Source organism: Bufo bufo, chromosome 7, assembly GCF_905171765.1.
Source record: "Bufo bufo chromosome 7, aBufBuf1.1, whole genome shotgun sequence".
NCBI classification, from domain to species: Eukaryota; Metazoa; Chordata; class Amphibia; order Anura; family Bufonidae; genus Bufo; species Bufo bufo.
The window spans coordinates 193,470,220-193,491,023 of record NC_053395.1 but is presented as its reverse complement, the minus strand read 5'-3'; the positions used below and the strand labels follow the sequence as shown (position 1 = coordinate 193,491,023).

Below are 20,804 nucleotides of genomic sequence, written 5' to 3'. Positions count from 1 at the left end.
GAGATTTTGGCAGGAATCTCTAACGCTAGTCTGGAGCTAACCTATACTGTATATATATATATATATATGTGTATATATATATATATATATATATATATAGTCTCATTTCATTTAAAATCTATAGTCTCATCTATCAAAGACAATTTTTGTTAGATTTTGCAATACAATGTTAAATTAGATTAAAAAAAAAGAAATGCTTACCACTTGAAGCAATGACAGGTAACCAAAGCCAACATTGTCAAAGTTCACTTTGACATTTTTCCATCTCGCAGACTCATTTTGGGCTATAAGTGTTAAACAGTCTGTTTTATTATTAACTATGTCAACTGAAAAGTATTCGTCTGCAGTGACATTTAAACAGTAGCCATATTTTCCGGAAAACATGTTCACTCCCATAATACTGAAAATTAGCCAAAAAATTAGACAAACCAGCAGGACGTTCATGATGGAAGGAATTGCGCCTATAAGGGCATTAACAACCACCTAGTACAGAATTGAGAAGGGAAATTGATATTAGTATCACTTATCATCAGTTGCTTTAAATTAATAGGCCAGAAAAAAATAATAAAAAATTAAAATAAGATGACAAGGTAAAATGATGAAATGAAGCACAAGCAACATGTACAAAATAAATTACACCTAAATAACTCACAGAAAGGGGAAAAGGCAGGGAATGGCTGTAATGAAAATGAAATTTGGTAAAATAAACATGTATTTTAATTGTTCATAATGATATTTTTTTTAGAAATTAGACAAGATTTTGCAAAACTGACCTTTTTAACACAAGACTTGAAAACAAAATAAAAGTAAACAATAGATGTAAAATATCAAATATCTTTTTAAAACAAAAAATGAAAAACATGATGAGGTCATCATTAAATATATAAACTGTGCTTTTACATATGGTACTATAATAACATGATGCAATGGACTAAATTCTCTATAAATGGAATAATAGCTTAAGCAATTAGATAAACATGCAGGTGATAAAATGTTAGATGATCAAACGTCCTAGTGCAAGCAAATTTTTAACATGATTCATTCGCAAACCATTGAACTAGTAGCCACTAATGATGTATTTGGAGCTAGGCAAGCAGCAATGATATATTCGCTAAGACTATTATTCCATTCTGTGCATGGAAACATTCTTAGCAAATAGAACAATTTCCATTTGGTTGGTATTTCACTGTGCCCAATTTCAAACTTCAGTCTTCAACCATATACTGTCTAGATTTAATTTCAAAATTTTAGTCAAATTATTTGATTATTTTTATTTCCACATCTGTATTGGGATTGATGTTCTTTATTTAAAATTCAATTTTGAAAAAGATATTTTTTTTACATAAATCCAAATCAAGAGCAAAAACGTCTATGGGTAATCTAACATCTATATTAATAAACATTATAGTTGGATGGTTTATCTATGTTGAGGATGTGACGCTAATATAGAGTGTCCATGTACAGTATTTAAGCATAGTAGAGTTTCATACTATTTACTATGGAGAAGTACTGTATATGTACAGGAATGATGTGGAATACTTACTGTGACATTGTAAGATCTGACGATATGTATTTTATTGAGAGGAAATCACAGAATTCCATGCTGGTATACTGCATATAAAACCATCAGACTTAAGCTAAATGAAATGTAACAAAGCCCAAAATGTATTTTAAACAAAGCAGTTCACGCAATAATGCCTATTTGTAATAGGCCCTATGTTTATGATGGAAAAATTATTATTTTTCTTCAACCCAGTAGATGCTATAGAATTCACTGAAGAGGAGCATCATGAAAATACAGCAGTTAAAATGTGAATAATATCAGACTCTTAGAAATATAAATTATATAAACATGTACTGAATTGTATTTTTAGTTTAAATGAGAATATGCCTGTTCAGACACGTAATAATATACATTCTATATGCATGTATTGAATTAACAGAATTTTTAAACTATATTTTAATAATAAGAAGCTTAATTTGCCATTATGTTTGATGCATATTACAAACCTGCAAGCAATGACCTGCAAATGTGCCGCTTTTTCATTTAAATGAAATTATGAAAAATAACTTTTTATGTGTATCCCCCCCCTCCTTAATGGGCCAGTGGTAGGGTTGGTGGGTTCTATGGGGTTGTCGATGAGTCCAGAATAAATGTAAGATACTGTAAAACCTAAGGAGAGGAGACTTTTTCTTTTTAAATACTACTATATACTGTGATGTGTATACTTTCTAAATGTATGCTCTGTACTTGATTTATGTGATGCATACATGGCAAAGTATTTTATTGCTTGTATGTTTTTTTCCTCTTTCTCCATAAAATATATTGAAAAATCCCATTATACTCAATCCATCACTGTACACATTTTTACATTTTATATCTAGAGTTATATATTCACAAAAAGTTTAAAAAAAAGACTTTGTAAGTACATTTGTTTTATTTTAATCATTCTGATTTACAGCCTGTATTATAACACAAAACTGAATTTATAATTCTACAGACTTTAGATCCAAACTCTTGAATCTGAGGAAGAGAAAACAAAATATCCTAATTTATTCAAGTCTAAGATGTTAAGGATGTGTTTGATACCTATACCTGATGAAGGTGCACAAACCAATACTAGATGTAACATTACTTAATAGGTCCTTGCAGATTCAGCTCTAGTCTATATAACTAGCCATAGCCCAGAATAAATGAAAGATCAAAATTTCAATGTGCTTACTCAAATTATAACATATATATTATATATACTGTTACATGATGTTCAAGAGGGAAATTTTTTGTTCTTTTAGGATAACTGATTAAATTTTAAAATTTTACTATTTTTGCTAACGTTGATATTTTTTATTTTATTTAGTGGGTCTGTCACGGCTTTTGCTGTGTGCGCCATGACACTTGTGCCATGCTTGCGGTTGCTGGTGGCAACGTGGTGGCTGGTGTGTGCACTTCCCCTTTAAGTTGTAGCCTTCCCCATCTGGTGCTGTAAGAGTTAACCCCCTGATTGGGTGTGGTCGCTTTGGGCTATTTAGCTTCTGCTAGAAGCCTGTAGCTCAGTGTTCCTTCAGGCTTGGTGTGTTCCAGTCGTGAGTTTTCCGGTGTTCTTACCTGCCGATTCAGTTGCTGCATATGGTCTTTTCCCTCCACCTGTTACTAGGCAGCTGGAGACTCCGGTTTGTCTGATTCCCTGAAGAACCGGTTGTCTCCTATTCCTGACCTCTATGCCAGGGACCGTCAGGGTCAGCAGGATCCAGGTTCTAGTGCATGAGCCCAACCACCTTCAGGGTTCGCTCATGCCGTCAGGAGATCAGGGTCAGGATTAGGGCGGCTGTAGGTTGTGGCCTGCTCCCTTTACTGTAGTCTGGCCTAGTAGCAGATCCTATTATACGGTGGGGGGTTTCCCCCACTCCCCACTGTGACAGTATGACCACAGAGGCTCCTTGCTTGGCGCCTTCGGAAGAGGGCACAGCATGTGTTGCCTGCCATTTTCTGGCGCACATGCTTATCCTCGGAGGGAGGGTGAAAGGGGAATCCTGTTAACAGTGCGGTTCTCTGTAACAATGGTTGCAGTTGGTGTGAACCGTCACTTGTGTTTGGGTCTCCCCTCGTCCATGTCTCAGTGGTTCTGTCGCTTGTGTTGTGGTGGCTGGCTGCATTCCTTGTTGAACTGGCTTTGGTGTATGCTGGTTGGGGATGCATGCTGGCAGCGACTTGGTGTGAACCGTGTCTGAGGTGGACGCAGTGATCAGTGCGGTTTTTCCATGCTGTTTGGTGGCTGGCGCCCTGGTTACTGTGTGTTGCTCCAGGGGCTGGCAGCAGTTCTGGGGAGACTCCCTTGCACTGACGCTGATTCTGCTACATTTTTTCCCCCCTCCCCCTGTTGTTGATTGGGTGTTCCGTTTAGTTTCCCCTTTTTCAGTTGGGGGGGCTTTTGAGGGGTGGGAGTGTCACGGCCTTTGCTGTGTGCGCCGTAACACTTGTGCCATGCTTGCGGTTGCCGGTGGCAACGTGGTGGCTGGTGTGTGCACTTCCCCTTTAAGTTGTAGCCTTCCCCTGTCTGGTGCTGTAAGGGTTAACTCCCTGATTGGGTGTGGTCGCTTTGGGCTATTTAGCTTCTGCTGTAAGCCTGTAGCTCAGTGTCCAGGCTTGGTGTGTGCTGGTGGTTCACTGCTCTTGGCTTTACCATCTGTCCAGTGAGGGCCACACTTGTGGTCTTCAAGGTCTTCCCAGTTTCTCCCTTTTGTACCCTCCTTGTGCCTTTACCCTCACTTGTTGTATGTGTGGTGTGGTTTTATGTTCTCGGTGTGTGTAGCGTTTTGTTGGTTGTTACATGTCTGGGCTGTTGTTGGTGTTGGTCCCTACATGTTTGCTATACATCAATGACTTATTGGCCCACAAGCAAGAAGCAGGGAGGAATCATGACTTTAAATGGGAAAAATGATGAATATTCAAAAAAACTAATATATAGCACTATATCGAATATATTAGTTTTTTCGAATATTCGTAATGTTCTAAAACAAGAATATATAGCAATATAGCGAATATTCGAAAAAACTAATATAGAGCAATTTAGCTAATATAGTGCTATAATCTTCTTTGTCTAATAGTTGTAATTTTTTTCTCATCTGAAGTTCAGATTGGAAAAAAATTTCAACTATTAAAAAAAGATTATAGCACTATATTAGCAAAATTGCTCTATATTCTATTTTTTTCGAATATTTGCTGTATTGCTATATATTCTTGCTTTAGAATATTACGAATATTCGAAAAAACTAATATATTCGATATAGTGCTATGACTCATTGGCCCACAAGCAAGAAGCAGGGAGGAATCATGTTTTTGCTCGGCAATTGAAAAATGAGCATTACGAAAATTCGCATTACAAAATTTGCATATTACGCGATCATTACCTTGTCGATTTTTCGATTAAAAAAATAGTAGAATATAGCGAATATTCGCATTCGCGAATATTCGCTGAATATTCTAAAAAATATTTGCGAAATATCGCAAATTCGAATATGACCCCTGCCGCTCATCACTATAAATGAAGATCCAGAACACAAGATTCCCCTCTATTAACTCTAAACCAATCTCTGTTGTAGTATAATTTTCCACCAAAACCAACAGAATATTGGCTTTCTAATTCTGATTAGAACAAATTATATATTTGAATCTGAGAGATCCTTAAATGTTGCGAGGGCCATCACCTATGGTGAAAATACAGCAATGTTACTGTAGTATATTTGTTACTGGTACATCGCCACCATCAATCCAAGACTACTCCAGGTGAGAGTAACCTGGTGATTCACTGCGATCAAGTCCATCCCTTCTTGCGAGAGGCATATGGTGAAGAATGCATAATCCTTATGATTAAGGCTTAGAGAATCCATCGCTACACAAGAGTGGTACCAAATTATCTGTTGGATGTACCAATTTATCACAAGAAAACATCCATGTAATTCAACAAAATAACAAGTGTCTTGTTACACACTGACAACTCCTTTGTACAGAAAATGCTGTAGTCACAATGTATTAGTCATATGAAAATTGGTGAAATAAATATTGTGATTGGATTTTCAAATGGACTGGAAGTTTGAAATACAATTTCATTTTGAAAGCAGTTAAGTGAGCATGCATATTCGACAGTTCAACTTTAACTTTCTTTCTTTAAAGTTGAGTTGTCTGTTTTCTTAAAAGTCAGGCAGCGTGTAACATGCTTACGTGTTTTTTTATTAAATGCATGCATTGAAATATTGTTGATTAAATCAATGGAGACTTTTGCTGCACTTAGAGAACATATTTATATCAAATTACAGAACAAAAACAATTATACATAACATATTAAATTAAATACCCTTTGATTTGTAGCAGTCCGCTTATGTTATACATTAAAATCTATAGTAACTGAAAGATATAGGCAGTTTTATCAATTAATTGTTTTCTCCTTTTACCTGTAGATCTAATTATTATGCCCTAAAATTAAAGATCTTCAAGAAATAACTTTATATGTAATTTTGTCAGTGACTGAACGAAGATTTTTTGTTTTATTTATAATAAAATACTGCTACTATTTTTACTGGTTGTAATAATAATAAAAATCATAATTATATTGATAAAATATTTTTATTAGTTTAACTGTCATATGTATTTTTATAATTAATGAATGATGCCTAAAAGTAAAAAAAAAATATTAAAACATAAAAATCTTAAATATAGATTAATGTTAAAAATAAATGTATCTATTATACTACTATTTATTGCATAGTTGTATAGTATAATTAACATTCATGATAAAATCAATATGCAATATATCAATATCATAAAAACATAAAAGAAAACACCCTTACATGGTGCTGTTGTAATGGCCCAATGGGCTAAAAAAATTAAAAAAATACTTGTAATTTATATATATATTTTTAAATCTTTTAAATCTTTTAATTACTTCTGCCAAGTCTTGTAGTACAACACCATTTTTGTATCCAAATTATTTAATATATTATTTTAATTGGGCTTCATAAAATGTCTCAGTAAAAAGCAATTGTTTTCCATGGTGTGACTATGAATAGCCACCACAACTCATGGCTTCAGATAATAATCACATGACAATACATAACATGCCAATGTCTTCCAATATTGCATTTATATTCCTAAGGTGCTCAAACCAAATTAAATAAAACTCTGACAAAATGGCTGATTTCAGCCATCTTGGCCAACCATCTTTTAAAAACTCAGTGGTAAAGGGGTTAGTCACCTTCTGTTTACTGTTGACCAATGTGTATGTAAGATGACTATATGACACTAATAGTCTTTGTTGATATTCTACACTATCCTCTATATTTTATAAACTATGTCCCCTTCTTGGGCAAATCTTCAGTCAGTTCTGCCCACATACATGTCCTGTTCATAAGATGGCCCTGATAAAGGGCCAAGTGACCAGACACATCACTCAGAACCTCCATTCAAACACACTGCATCTACACTAAACTCCCAATAGTGAAAGTGCAGAAGGCAGGTGCTATGTATTTGAATGGAGGAGACTATGACTTGCCTTGTCAGATGACCCTTAATCAGCAGCCATTTTATGGAGAGGACCTCTGTGTGAACTGCAAAAGACTTGGACATACCTTATAAAATATAGAAAATGGTGCAGAATATCAAAAGAGACTATATACAGTAGGTAAGTACCATAGTCATCTGACAAACATAGTGATCAACATTAACCACCAATCTTTTTTAACTACTGTTCACAATGGCTGAAAATGTGATTGGCCAGGTTGTAAAATTTTGACTGACTATTTGAATGTCGTGATCAGCCAAATTTGGCCAATCATTGATCATTTTTTTCAAAGACCAGTGAGCCAGGTTAAAGAGGACCTTTCACTACTCCTGACATGCCCGTTTTAATAGCTTCATGCATTCCCCTGTGTAATAACAATTCTGGAGCATCTATTCTTATGGCTCTATGCTATACCATTCCTTTATTATTTCTACTAGAAGTTATGAATGAATTGCTAGCAGTCTGCAGTAAGGGTACAAAGGGTTGGTAACTAGTTGGGGGCGTGTCCCTGCACAGGCTCAATCTATCCAATCAGTGCTGCCATTTTCAGACTGTGCAGGTACACACACCCAATTGGATATCTCCCCTCTGTACCCTTACTGAAGGCTAATAGCAATTCATTCATAGCTTCTAGTAGAAATAATAAAGGAATGGCACAACGTAGAGTCATAAGAATAGATGCTCCAGAATTGTAATTACATGGGGAATGCATGAAGCTATTAAAACAGGCATGTCAGGAGTGGTGACAGGTCCTCTTTAAATAAAACATAGACTTGGCCAGTTTGGTCTGGCATATTGCTGATGCGATTGCTGGATTGTTTCATTTTTTTGATCCCTTAGGCGACTGATCGGCTTTAATACTATGTCAGCCTATAGTCTTCTGTTTTTTGTGACTTTGTGTGTTACTCATTTGATATTTATGGAGAATATAAACATTTATATTTTTTTTGACCTGACAGTGAAATGAATATCTAGCTGATCAGTTTTAAATTATACCAACAGTGACTCACCACATATGATATGGCGACAGACAGTGGTTTAGGAATATTTCATATAAAATATTTAGGAGCCATTCAGGTGAACATCAACAATGTATCCATGCTTCGGATGAAATACAGTTATTTTCTGATAGCTGGAAGACTTAGATATTGAATTAAAGGGTCTATTAAACAGAAATGTTTCAAGATATGGAACCTGCAATCTATTGTTACAGCAACTGTATGTTCTGCAATTTACCAGAATGTATGGCTCACGAAGTTTAGTATATCCACTAATTCTTGTATGAGCATAATCAAATGTCCTTATAGGAATCCGTAAATGACTTTATGTTTTGCCAATATTATCCTGGGAATTAATTACTATGTAACAGGTTTTTATATGTTATCAGCTCATCGTAGCTATCTACCTATTGTAAAGTTATATTAATACAGCAAACTAATATTCATCAGAGCTTTTAAAAATAACTAAAATTCACGGTTAATTCTTTATGTTCAATGTTATTTTTTTCTTGAAATTGTACCTTGATAGTTCTGCTATCCATGCTGCGAATTGTTTTAGTATAATATTTAACCACAATTGGGTAATATATACCTGCCATTTTCCCATTTTACAACTTTCTGCTCAAAACAAAAATAAATAATTTAGAAGTAACTACCGTAGATATGTAAAGTACGTGAATTGCTCACTTTTTCTATCAAATGAAACATTATTTTTATTTATTTATTTTTTACAAAGAACTGATACCATATCTGCCGGAAACCTACTGATACAGAGAATGGTTATACCTTATGACCCACATGCACCGTCAATATTCAATGAAGTGCATGGGTGATATGAAAACAGTTGGGTATATAGCCACTTCTCCTCACAGGACACAGACCAGAAAATTCCATTCTCAGGATCTCTGGGAGTCCCAGTAATTGGATTTCCAACAGTCTGATACATATAGATATGGAATGCCCTAAAATGATATTTCAGATCAGAATTCCAAAACATCCCTTTAACAAAATGTTAAGGAACTCTTTTGTGTGGAGTTATATATATATATATATATATATATATATATATATATATATATGTGTATATATATACATACCACAAAAAGAAAAGAGATGTGACAACCTTTCTCAAAAAGAACAAAGTAGTTGTCATCATGGATGAAACATTGAGATCTATAGTAAAAAATATATTGTCTTTTTTGTGGGAGCAACTAGATTTAACATAAATTGTGTCTTTGAGGAAAGAAATTAGTACTATTTCTGTTGAATAGACTCAATTATGAGCAAAGCTGATACATGTAGTAGCATATGACTTTTGCAATGTGTTGAAGCATCCTATCCAATATCTGTTAATGGCAAACAGTACTTATGAGATTATTGCAGCATCTCTGCATGGATTTATCATTCCTTGTGCTTGTTCTCACATGCATGATTTATTTCTATGCATGCATTAATTTCAAGCTCTTTAAGGTCATCTTACCCTCATCCCTTCAAACCGTGACAAGGCCCTCAGAGGTCTCAATGCCCTTAGTGTCCTAAGGGACTTAATAGCCCCTAATTCTGAGTAGCCCAAGGCATTAGCTATTAAGCTAACCAAAGATACCTATACAAAAACACAAAAGTAATAATCTCATTGGTTTTCCCAAATCTTAAATCACTCAGTGCGTCATAAACCAATGGCTTATGTAGAAGCTGATGTTGTAAATCTTCTGCGTCTCACACCTAAAATCTTCAAAAAATTGAAATATTGTGAAAATTACAGCCCGCCTGTAGGTAAAATGAACATTAGTATACTTACCATCATTTCGAGTCCGTCCTGAGCACACTAAAACATGAACCTATAGAAAAAATAATAAGAGCGTCCCTATCTGTATACTTAAGTCTTACCCTTATGCCTTCAAATCTTGATAATGCACGAAGAGGCCTCAATGCTCTCAAGGTCCTTAGAGACTTAATAGCGACTAGTTGATCATACCCGAAGGCGACCGCCAAAAGAGATATGACAGAAATCTGTTCAGAATTAATGGAATTATTAATCATGGCCTTATTGATTACTGTTAAAGTTGGCCTGAATAATATTTTTTTATTAATTTTATGTGGTATATTCTTTTGACTTATACTAGATTTTGCTTCAAAGATTAGACTAAAAATGTTTGTAAAAACTGGATAAAACAGCAAATGCCTTATAAAAAAAAATTGGGAACCCAGAATATATTAATTTAAATACAAGTTTTACTTTGAATGTTGTGTATTGGTACAATACCCCAAACTTCAAATATATGATTTTTTAATTTGTAAGTTAAATCAATAAGGTATCTTTGACAGCCCTCTATTTTTATATATGTTAAGTTGTTTTTATAAGCGTTAAATATTCTGCGGAAAGCTATTTTTGAAAAACATTGTTTATGATGTTTCTCAGATATATTTCATAATCAGAATTAATTTAATACCATTACATTCATTTAATTTATTCATTAATTTATACATTATTGCTGCTTAATGAATGTAACTAGAATAGAAGCAGAAAACCTGAATACAATAAATATGTGATATATTAATATGCTACTAAATCTATATCTTTTGTATAAAAAACACTAAGAAAAAGAAATTATTGAAGGGAAAAAAACTGTCCTTGAGAGCTAGAAAATTACAATCTTTAAAATCAATAATGCGTAAGAAATATGGTTTCATTTTTGACTCCAAGAGATTCTAAGATAGCGGGAAAAATATTCAAGAAATATTTATTGGGAAAAGATAAACTAACTAACTAACAAAGGCAATGAAAGCAAGCAGCATGAATTAGAATATAATGATATAAAGACAATGTTATTTTAAAAATAAAAATGTACTTTAAATTGTGTGTTTTCACATGAAAAAATATTTCAATTCTAATGAAAGATTTGGTTTCACAAATGGAACACAAATCATAAAGCAAAAATCATAAAAATTAAAATAAATGATGAGCACCACAAAAACACACACTTTAAACAAAATCACGCCACTCTCATAGTTCCTTTCATTAGAATCATACTGCAAGCAGTGATCGAATGTGCAGCTAATAGTTTTTACATAAATTAATTTGAAAAACCAAATATATTCTGCCATAATTAATCGTAACTTCTTGATATTAACTTATTTTCTTATTTGGTCATGATTAATTATTATAATTTTTTTTTTAAACATTGCCATTATAAATTAAAATAGTAATGATATATTCAACCAGTGCTTGCATACAATGTTATAGGGGCAATAATGCAGCTGATTAACATACCCGCTACTGAAAAATTTTAGCACCATTGATTCCTTTGCAACTGGCGCTCAAACTTAATGTTTCTGATTACCCTTCAGTCTTCTTCATATAGCCTTGATGAAAAAGTATGTGTTATTAGTGACAGTACTTACCATGTACTGTTGATGCAATGGGGGGGAATGCCTGATGTATCTTAAAATTTTCTGTTTTTTTTTTTTGTTTTTTTCAACAGAAAACAATTTTATCTTTTCTTGACAGAGCTTTAATCCCACAAAACTTGTTATAATTTCTAAGTCTAATAAATCAAACATAGATGGACCAAATCTACTAGACAATGTAATCCGTAACACATCAACATCCAAACATATGTGGCTATATCTGTTATTGTGGCTTAACCTATTTAAGTAAACAGAGCTGAGACAAAGTACCAGACGTAGGCACAACCTGTAAGAGGTATCGCAGGGAAAACTGGTCACACACATTAAATGTTCATAAATCAGACATTTTCAGTGAGATCAGATGACCATCTAATGTGTGTGAAGACCTCTCAAATCTCCTCAGATGGCAGATCTTGGAAGCGATAAGGATTAGGAAGTTGGATTTTGTTCTCAGGGAGGTAAACCACTGTCTAGTAGTCTTGCAACAGTTTATTCTTCTCTGCCTATTCAGTACACATGTGCTAGCCATCATAGTTGCCTCTTCTTTCTGTTGATTGGTTTGAGGCCTGGTAATGAGACCCCCCACTAATCATACTTTGATGGCCTATTCTAAAGACATCAATGTTAAATCTGAGAAAACCTCTTCGAGACAATTTTTGCACCTTTGTTTTTGGAAGTGAGAGAGTACTTTTGTAGTTATCAATATCTGGATCAATAAAGAATAGTACAGGGTGGGCTATTTATATGGATACACCTTAATAAAATGGGAATGGTTGGTGATATTAACTTCCTGTTTGTGGAAAATTAGTATATGTGAGGGGGGAAAATTTTCAAGATGGGTGGTGACCATGGCGGCCATTTTGAAGTCGGCGATTTTGAATCCAACTTTTGTTTTTTCAAAACTTATTGGAAATTTCACACGAAAAACAATGGTGTGCTTGGTTTTAACGTAACTTTATTCTTTCATGAGTTATTTACAAGTTTCTCTTTGTTTACAGCCATTGACATGTCGCCGAGGTTAACACGTGAGGAGCGGATAGAAATTGTGTTGATGTCTGGTGAACGCAGTAACCGGGTCATTGCAGCAGATTTCAATGCAAGACACCCTACGAGACCACCCATCTCCCATGCTACAGTTAGCAAACTGCTTGCTAAGTTCTGTGAAACTGGTTCAGTGTTGGATTTGCCAAAATGTGGAGGCATGAAATCTGTCTCTAATATAGAAACATCAGTGGCTGTCCTAGCTTCATTCAGCAAGAGCCCACAGCGTAGCACTCGCCGCATGTCACTGGAGAGTGGCATTAGTCGAACATCCCTTCGGCGGATATTAGCTACTCACAAATGGCACCCTTACAAACTCCAGCTACTGCAGCATCTCAACGAGGATGACCCAGATCGGCGCACTGAATTTGCAGAATGGGCAAAACAAAAATTGGACCCCACAGGACCCTCAGTTTACGCAGAAGATTTTGTTCAGTGATGAGGCAAACTTTTATGTGAATGGTGAAGTTAACAAACAAAACCACCGCTATTGGTCTGAAACTAACCCACATTGGATAGATCCCTCCTAGACTGTTGGAACAAAAAAATTGATGGTATGGTGTGGTATATGGGGTACAAAAGATAGTGAGGCCATTCTTCATCAATGGAAACCTCAAGGCCACTGGATATGCGAAATTGCTACATGATGATGTGTTTCCCTCTTTATGCACTGAAGCTGGCACGTTCCCTGAGTTTTTCCAGCAAGATGGTGAACCACCACATTATGGGTCCGAGCATTCCTAGATGAATAGTTTCCTGGAAAGTGGATTGGTCGTCGTGGGACAGTTGAATGGCCCCCAAGGTCCTCCGATCTGACCCCCTTAGACTTTTATCTTTGGGGTCATCTGAAGGCAATTGTCTATGCTGTGAAGATACGAGATGTGCAGCAACTGAAACTACGGATACTGGAAGCCTGTGCTAGCATTTCTCCTGCGGTGTTGCTATCAGTGTGTGAAGAGTGGGAGAAGAGGGTTGCATTGACAATCCAACACAATGGGCAGCACATTGAACACATTTTATAAGTGGTCAGAAACTTGTAAATAACTCATGAAAGAATAAAGTTACATTAAAACCAAGCACACCATTGTTTTTCTTGTGAAATTCCCAATAAGTTTGATGTGTCACATGACCCTCTTCCTATTGAAAAACCAAAAGTTGGATTCAAAATGGCCGACTTCAAAATGGCCGCCATGGTCACCACCCATCTTGAAAAGTTTCCCCCCTCACATATACTAATGTGCCACAAACAGGAAGTTAATATCACCAACCATTCCCATTTTATTAGGGTGTATCCAAATAAATGGCCCACCCTGTAGATGTAGCCCAAATCCAAAGTAAAAGGATTTATCTTGCGTAAATTGAAGTCACATAGGGGAACATTTATTAAGAACGGCGTTTTAAATGCCGGTCTTAATAAATGCCCATCGCTGGTGGAGGATGCCCGGAGTAATGAAGAGGCGCAGGCCTCTCCATAACTTTGGTGCATCCAGTGCCAGTTCTATATGTAAGACAGCTTCAAAGCAAAAAGTCATAGAAAATAGTAAATGAGACAGGCCTGCCATTCCGTCCCCTTCCCTGCCCATGCTATGCCCACAATTTTAGAATTGGCGTCAGTGGGGCGAAGACACAGATAGTGGCGTAACTAACCGTTGCGCCGCCATCTGCACCTGAAATACGCCTAATTAAGGCTTATTTCAGCTTAGTAAATGACCCCTATAGTATCTATTTGTCATATGTCATAAGCAAAATTACATTTTTAAAGTGGTTGACGGACTGCTGTACTATGGTACCTGTTTATTGGTATGCAAAAGAGAGTGGGGTGTTGGCTTACAAAAAATAGATATAATACCAACAAAAATAGCAGAGAAACATAAATTTTAAACAAATGGTTAACAACCTAAAATCAAAATAAATATATATACCATGTGAGCAGAAATGTCACAGGTAAATTTCTGTAGTGTAAATAGTCAAATTTCCACAATCTGTTACACATGTAATCATCAATAAAAATAATGTAATAGTTAAATATAAATTTCTTAGTATATATCTTCCAGATATCAGTAGATGAATATCTTAATACACCACAAACACATACACACACCAAAAAATTGAAAGTCAGATTAAAACAATAAAATAATTTTCAAATTTTTTGTTAGACTGGAAATTTCAAATCATTTTTCAATTATTTACAGATATAGGTTGATTGTTATTTGGCACTAAATTTATACATTATATGCAAAACCTATTTGCATTTCTATTAGGCTACTTTCACACCGGCGTTTCTGGGTCCGCTTGTGAGATCCGTTTCAGGGCTCTCACAAGCGGTCCAAAATGGATAAGTTTAGCCCCAATGCATTCTAAATGGATAAGGATCCGTTCAGAATGCATCAATTTGCCTCCGTTCAGCCTCCATTCCGCTCTGGAGGCGGACACCAAAACGCTGCTTGCAGCGTTTTGATGTCCGTCTGACGAAGCGGAGCCAAACGGATCCGTCCTGACACACAATGTAAGTCAACGGGGACGGATCAGTTTTCACTGACACAATATGGTGCAATTGAAAACGGATCCGCCTCCCATTGACTTTCAGTGTAAGTCAAAATGGATCCGTTTGCATTATCATGAACAAAAAAAATATATATAATATTTTTGTTTTTGTTTTTTGTTCATGGTAATGCAAATGGATCCGTTCTGAACGGATACAAGCGTTTGCATTATCGGTGCGGATACCAGACGGATCCGCACCAAACGCAGGTGTGAAAGTAGCCTTACTTGTTTATCAGATTAATATAATAAGCTATATGGTGATATGATTGATACCTACATCAACAATCAAGAAGTCCAGCCAGCACCAGGCATTAGTGAAATATTTGGCAAACCCATAGGCCACCCATTTCAGAAGCATCTCCAGAATAAAGATGTATGTGAACACTTTATCAGCATATTCCAGCATTGTCTTAATTGTTTTCCGCTGTTCAATGTAAATGTCTTCAAAAGCCTATAATTTATAAAGCAATATTAAATTCAGGTAATCTGCATAAATTATATTTCATATACATAATAGTTAATAATTTAAAGTAAACACCAAAAACAAAATTTGAAGAAACAAAGCTTTTGGATCTCCCATAAAATGTTTCTTTACAGTAGTTGTCCAACTTGTGCAAAAATGTCTCCAGATTCAACAGTGGTGAGTACAGTATATGTTGTTTTATTATTTTAACACATTTATGGGCACTTAGGAGGTTCTCATACATAGATTGGACAATCCTTTAAATTCCACCAATCTGGTGATCCCCCTCAGTCTTCTACTACAGTAGGCAGTGGCTAAAGCCTATGCTGCCGTGAACACATGACCATCGAGCAATAGTGGCAGGAGCCACTTGGCATGCTACATATAAAATACTACTACTATGTTTGACAGTTATAATATTTCCTATGCTGCCTGCTAATGCCAGTGCTGCTAAATGGTCAGGTGGTCATGGTCAGCACAGTCCTCATCTACAGTCTAGTAAAGAACAATATTTCACCTTTCTAATGGTTTTATTTAAGTAATTAAAAGTTTGTGAATCTGTAGAGCTCCATTTGACTGGTCAAAAGCTTAGTTTTCACTTTTTGCCATCAGTTTCACTTTAAAGAGAAATCATAGAAAATACATTGTACATATCTCATTATATTACATTTCACATCTAAAATGTTCACAATCTCTTATATATATATAAAAATGAGTTTCTGTCTGTCTGTCTAGACATCTGTCTGTCTGGACGTTCTTTATGCGCGGCCAAACGACTGGACTGATCTTCACCAATTTTGGCACACAGGTACATCAGGTGTCCGGGAAGGTTTTAGACTGGGTCTCAGCTCTCTAGGACGTACCGTTCCTGAGATATTGCCAAAAAATGACCCACATTATCCAATACAAGCCTGCAGGTTTTTCTCTTCAAATCCCAACTGCCATAAACACAGTTTTACTCCAGGTATCCATAACAACCCAGCCATTTTTCTTTACTGCTTAAAGGGGGGGGAGGCACTGTGGAGGTCACTATTATTAAATGGGCGGGCACTGTGGAGGTCACTGTTATTAAAGGGGTGGGCACTGTGAAAGTCACTGTTAAAGGGACGGTTACTGTTAAAGGGGCAGTCACTGTGAAAGTCACTGTTAAAGGGGCAGTCAGTGTGAAAGTCACTGTTAAAGGGGCGGCCACTGTGAAAGTCACTGTTAAAGGTGCGATCACTGTTAAAGGGGTGGTCACTGTGAAAGTCACTGTTAAATGGGAGGTCACTGTGAAATCATTGTTAAAGGGGCAGTCCATGTGAAAGTCACTGTGAAAGTCACTGTTAAAAGGGAGGGCCACTGTTAAAGGGGCAGTCACTGTGAAAGTCACTGTTAAAGGGGCGGTCACTGTGAAAGTCACTGTTAAAGGGGCGGCTACTGTTAAAGGGGCAGTCACTGTGAAAGTCACTGTTAAAGGGGCAGTCACTGTGAAAGTCACTGTTAAAGGGGCGGTCACTGTGAAAGTCACTTTTACAGGGGCGAGCACTGTGGAGGTCTCTGTTAAAGGGGCGGGCACTGTGGAACTCACTGTTAAAGGGGTGGTAACTTTGAAAGTCATTGTTAAAGGGGCGGTCACTGTGAAAGTCACTGTTAAAGGGGCGATCACTGTGAAAGTCACAGTTAAAGGGGTGTTCACTGTAAAAGTCATTGTTAAAGGGGCAGTCACTGTCTCACTGTTAAAGGGGCGGTCACTGTGAAAGTCACTGTTAAAGGGGCGGTCACTGTGAAAGTCACTGTTAAAGAGGCGGTCTTTTTGAAAGTCACTTTTAAAGGGGCGGGCACTGTGGAGGTCTCTGTTAAAGGGGCGGGCACTGTGGAAGTCACTGTTTAAGGGGCAGGCACTATGAAGGTCAATGTTAAAGGGGTGGTCAATGCTAAAGGTGCGGTCACTGTTAAAAGGGCGGGCACTGTGGAGGTCACTGTTAAAGAGGCAGGCACTGTTAAATGGGCGGTCACTGTGAAAGTCATTGTTAAAGGGGTGGGCACTGTGGGGGTCAATGTTAAAGGGGCGGCCACTGTGGAGGTCAATGTTAAAGGGGCGGGCACTGTGGAAGTCACTGTTTAAGGGGCAGGCACTATGAAGGTCAATGTTAAAGGGGTGGTCAATGCTAAAGGTGCGGTCACTGTTAAAAGGGCGGGCACTGTGGAGGTCACTGTTAAAGAGGCAGGCACTGTTAAATGGGCGGTCACTGTGAAAGTCATTGTTAAAGGGGTGGGCACTGTGGGGGTCAATGTTAAAGGGGCGGCCACTGTGGAGGTCAATGTTAAAGGGGCGGGCACTGTGGAAGTCACTGTTTAAGGGGCAGGCACTATGAAGGTCAATGTTAAAGGGGTGGTCAATGCTAAAGGTGCGGTCACTGTTAAAAGGGCGGGCACTGTGGAGGTCACTGTTAAAGAGGCAGGCACTGTTAAATGGGCGGTCACTGTGAAAGTCATTGTTAAAGGGGTGGGCACTGTGGGGGTCAATGTTAAAGGGGCGGCCACTGTGGAGGTCAATGTTAAAGGGGCGGGCACTGTGGAGGTCATTGTTAAAGGGGTGGGTACTGTAAAGGTCACTGTTATGGGGGAAACTGTCTATATCTTTTTGCGACACACAGAAACATAAAATGAAATATACCCGTTCGAAGCCGGGTCCTTCTGCTAGTACAAAATTAAAAAAAAGCATGAATCCAAAAATATTCTATAATAAATAATCAATGTTTATTAACCAATGAAAAAGGTTGTAACATAAACAGAAAGGATAATGCTATCTCATCACAATTAATGGAGAAAGATAGTTTCTTAGTAAAGATGAGTACATTTCTTAAAATAAGTTTTGTTCCGATTTGTCCAAACTCATAAAGAAATTTCTTTCAAGTACAAATTCATTGTATCTGAATCAAAAGGCTTTTTAATGGGAGGGAGGGAGAGAGGCTTAAAGGTTCCCTTGCGCAAGATACAGGCACATCCGTTTTCTTCCAAATGGACAAAAAAGCTAAGCCTCTGTTAGCCATCCTACAAATCAATGCTCAACTTTGTTTAAAAGCTTTGAAGCATAACTTGGACAATAGCTAACCCAGCATCTTATCTATTTTTTATGGGTGATTGCCCCTCATAAGTAGTAGAGAGGACTAGCTTAGCTAGGTGAGAGGCCTTGGAAAGGGTCTGGGGTGTACTATTTCTCCTTATGAACAGCGCCTAGTAGGCGTGAGAAGTTTTGTATGCCAGGCAATTCTCTAGGTTTCTGGGAAAAATATATATACATAAGCTTTTGGTTTCCTTCCTTCTCTCTCGCACAGGGGGATCGATAAGACTTTCCTTCTCCTTCTCCCTTAATGAATCTTAAGAAATTTGGGTTGAATTCTGAATAGAAGAAATCGATTTGCTCATATCTATTGATCATTAAAAGTAATGCAATCAACCATATAAAAAAGAAACTCCATGAGATCAGGTTCTCGACACTCACCAGAGCCCCGCTGCTAAGTAAAATCATGAAGATAATGAAAGTCTCAAACCAGTTGTGCTCGACAATCCGGAAACATGTTTTCCTGAGATTCCACCAGTGCTTTCCTTTACCTTCTAATGTGCTGACATCACACACTGGGAACCTTCTTATACACCCTGCAATCACAATTAGAACATTTACATATACATCCGTTCTTTAATGTGTTAATAAAATTCATATCATCTACCTATCTATCTATTATTTACCTATCTCATATTCGATTATCTATCTTTTAAATATGTATCTCATATCTATTGTATCTATTGTAACTATCTATCTACCTTCCTATCTAATATATATCCATTTATTTATCTACCCATCCATCTATTTATCTTTTTAATCGATCAATTAATATTGGTCTATCTATCTCATATCTATTGTATTTATCTATGTATCTATTTCATATTTATCTATCTGTATATTTCCATCTACTCTATATATCTACAATGCCTTGAAAAGAAATGCATCCCCCTTCAACCTTTACAAATATTTCACGTTACACTCACAAACTCAAATGGGATTTTATGTGATAGACCTACACAAAGTAGCAAGTATGTGTGAAGTGAAAAGAAAATCATACATGTTTTTCAAAAAATTTTATAAATAAAAATCTGGAAATTGTGATGTCTATTTGTATTCAGCTACCTCTATTCTGATACCCCTAAATAAAATCCAGTCTGATCAATTGCCTTCAGAAGTCACCTAATTAGTAAATAGAGTCCACCTGTGTGTAACTTATTCTCAGTATAACTACACTGCTGTTCTCTGAAGGCCTCAGAGATTTGTTAGAGAACATTGGTGATAAAACAGCATCATGAAAACTAAAGGACACACCAGACAGGTCAGGGATAAAGTTGTGGAGAAATGTAAAGCAGAGTTAGATTATAAAAAAAAAATACCCCAAGCTCTGAACATCTAATGTAGCACTGTTCAATCTATCATCTGAAAATGGAAGGAGTATAGCACAACTGCAAACCTACCAAGACATGGCCATCCACCTAAACTGACAGCCCGGCAAGGAGAGCACTTATTAGAGAAGTAGCATTGAAGCCCCTGATCACTCTGGGGCAGCTGTAGAGATTCAAAGTTCATTTGGGATAATCTGTCCACAGGACATTTATTAGTCGTGTACTCCACAAATCTGGCCTTTATGGAAGAGTGGCAAGAAGAAAGCCATTTTTGAAAAAAAGCAAAGTCCCATTTGCAGTTTGCCACAAGCCATGTGAGGCAGGGCCGTCTTTTCGAATGGGCACGCTGGGCAGTTGCCCGGGGGCCCCACTTGCCTGGGGGCCCGCCTGCCCAGTGAACCCACCAGCCAACTTCCCAACCGTCATTTAGCAGCGTTGCCGCCAGGGCCGTCTTTACCAAGGGGCAAAAGGGGCAGCTGCCCTGGGCCCAGTTGCTCCTGGGGGGGCCCAAGGCAGCTGCCTCTTGAGCCCTGCTAGCTACTGCCCCGGGTGTCAGGCTGTCGGCTACACAGGCATCATGATCGTACTGTGTTAATGATCTTAATTCTAGGACCTTAATGAGTTTTGATCTAGGACCTTAATGACATCATTACCATGTGACCAGTAACCTAGCAATTACTGGTCACATGGCTATGAAGTCATCACAGGTCCTATCAGGAGTGTTGCAGAAGTTAACTGTGGAGCTTTTCTGTGTAAAGATTACATCAGAAAAAGGTGACATGGGGTTGTTATTTTAATATACTGTAAACTACTGTATAGTGGGGTGCTGTGTACTGTGTGGGGGGCTGTATACTGTGTGGG

General features: G+C 37.1%; 1 protein-coding gene across 11 annotated transcripts in view; it reads right to left on the bottom strand.

Moving 5' to 3' along the window:
* The window catches only part of LOC121009050 (sodium channel protein type 2 subunit alpha-like), a 190,344-nt gene that overhangs the window by 9,340 nt on the left and 160,200 nt on the right, over positions 1–20,804 (bottom strand). For all 11 annotated transcript variants that reach the window (XM_040441962.1, XM_040441961.1, XM_040441963.1 and 8 more), the window contains 4 exons: positions 18,997–19,151; positions 15,324–15,497; positions 9,534–9,656; positions 202–483 (listed from right to left, as the gene is read on the bottom strand). In XM_040441962.1, coding sequence (XP_040297896.1) covers positions 202–483; positions 9,534–9,656; positions 15,324–15,497; positions 18,997–19,151 — 734 coding nt within the window. The remainder of the gene's footprint in view (positions 1–201; positions 484–9,533; positions 9,657–15,323; positions 15,498–18,996; positions 19,152–20,804) is intronic.